The sequence below is a fragment of the Eimeria mitis genome, genomic scaffold, assembly GCF_000499745.2.
Source record: "Eimeria mitis Houghton genomic scaffold, Emh_scaff1328, whole genome shotgun sequence".
NCBI classification, from domain to species: Eukaryota; Apicomplexa; class Conoidasida; order Eucoccidiorida; family Eimeriidae; genus Eimeria; species Eimeria mitis.
The window spans coordinates 7,310-7,570 of NW_013568784.1; the positions used below are offsets into that span (position 1 = coordinate 7,310).

The window sequence follows — 261 nt, forward strand, 5'->3', positions numbered from 1 at the left end:
CAGCTTCCTTCGAACAGGACCTTCGTGTTGTGATGAAGCGCGCTGCCCTCAAAGAAGAAAAAATTGCATTCGTTATTGATGAGTCCAATGCATTAGGACCAGCTTTCCTTGAAAGAATGAATGCTCTTCTCGCATCCGGTGAGCATTGATTCATTTTCGGCGTTTCAGGCAATATTAAGAAATGAAATTGATACTAACATGACGGCCATCAGGGTGCTTTTTATCCTTCCTTTTATGAGTGTCATGCAGCTTCATGTCCCT

The 261-nt window shown here is 42.9% G+C and overlaps 1 protein-coding gene across 1 annotated transcript in view; it reads left to right on the top strand.

The window, feature by feature from the left end:
* Positions 1 to 261, top strand: part of EMH_0034730 (uncharacterized protein) — a gene marked incomplete at both ends in the record, with an annotated part of 12,076 nt that overhangs the window by 7,258 nt on the left and 4,557 nt on the right. The window contains one exon of the mRNA XM_013494901.1: positions 169 to 259. Within this exon, the coding sequence (XP_013350355.1) occupies positions 169 to 259 (91 nt within the window). The remainder of the gene's footprint in view (positions 1 to 168; positions 260 to 261) is intronic.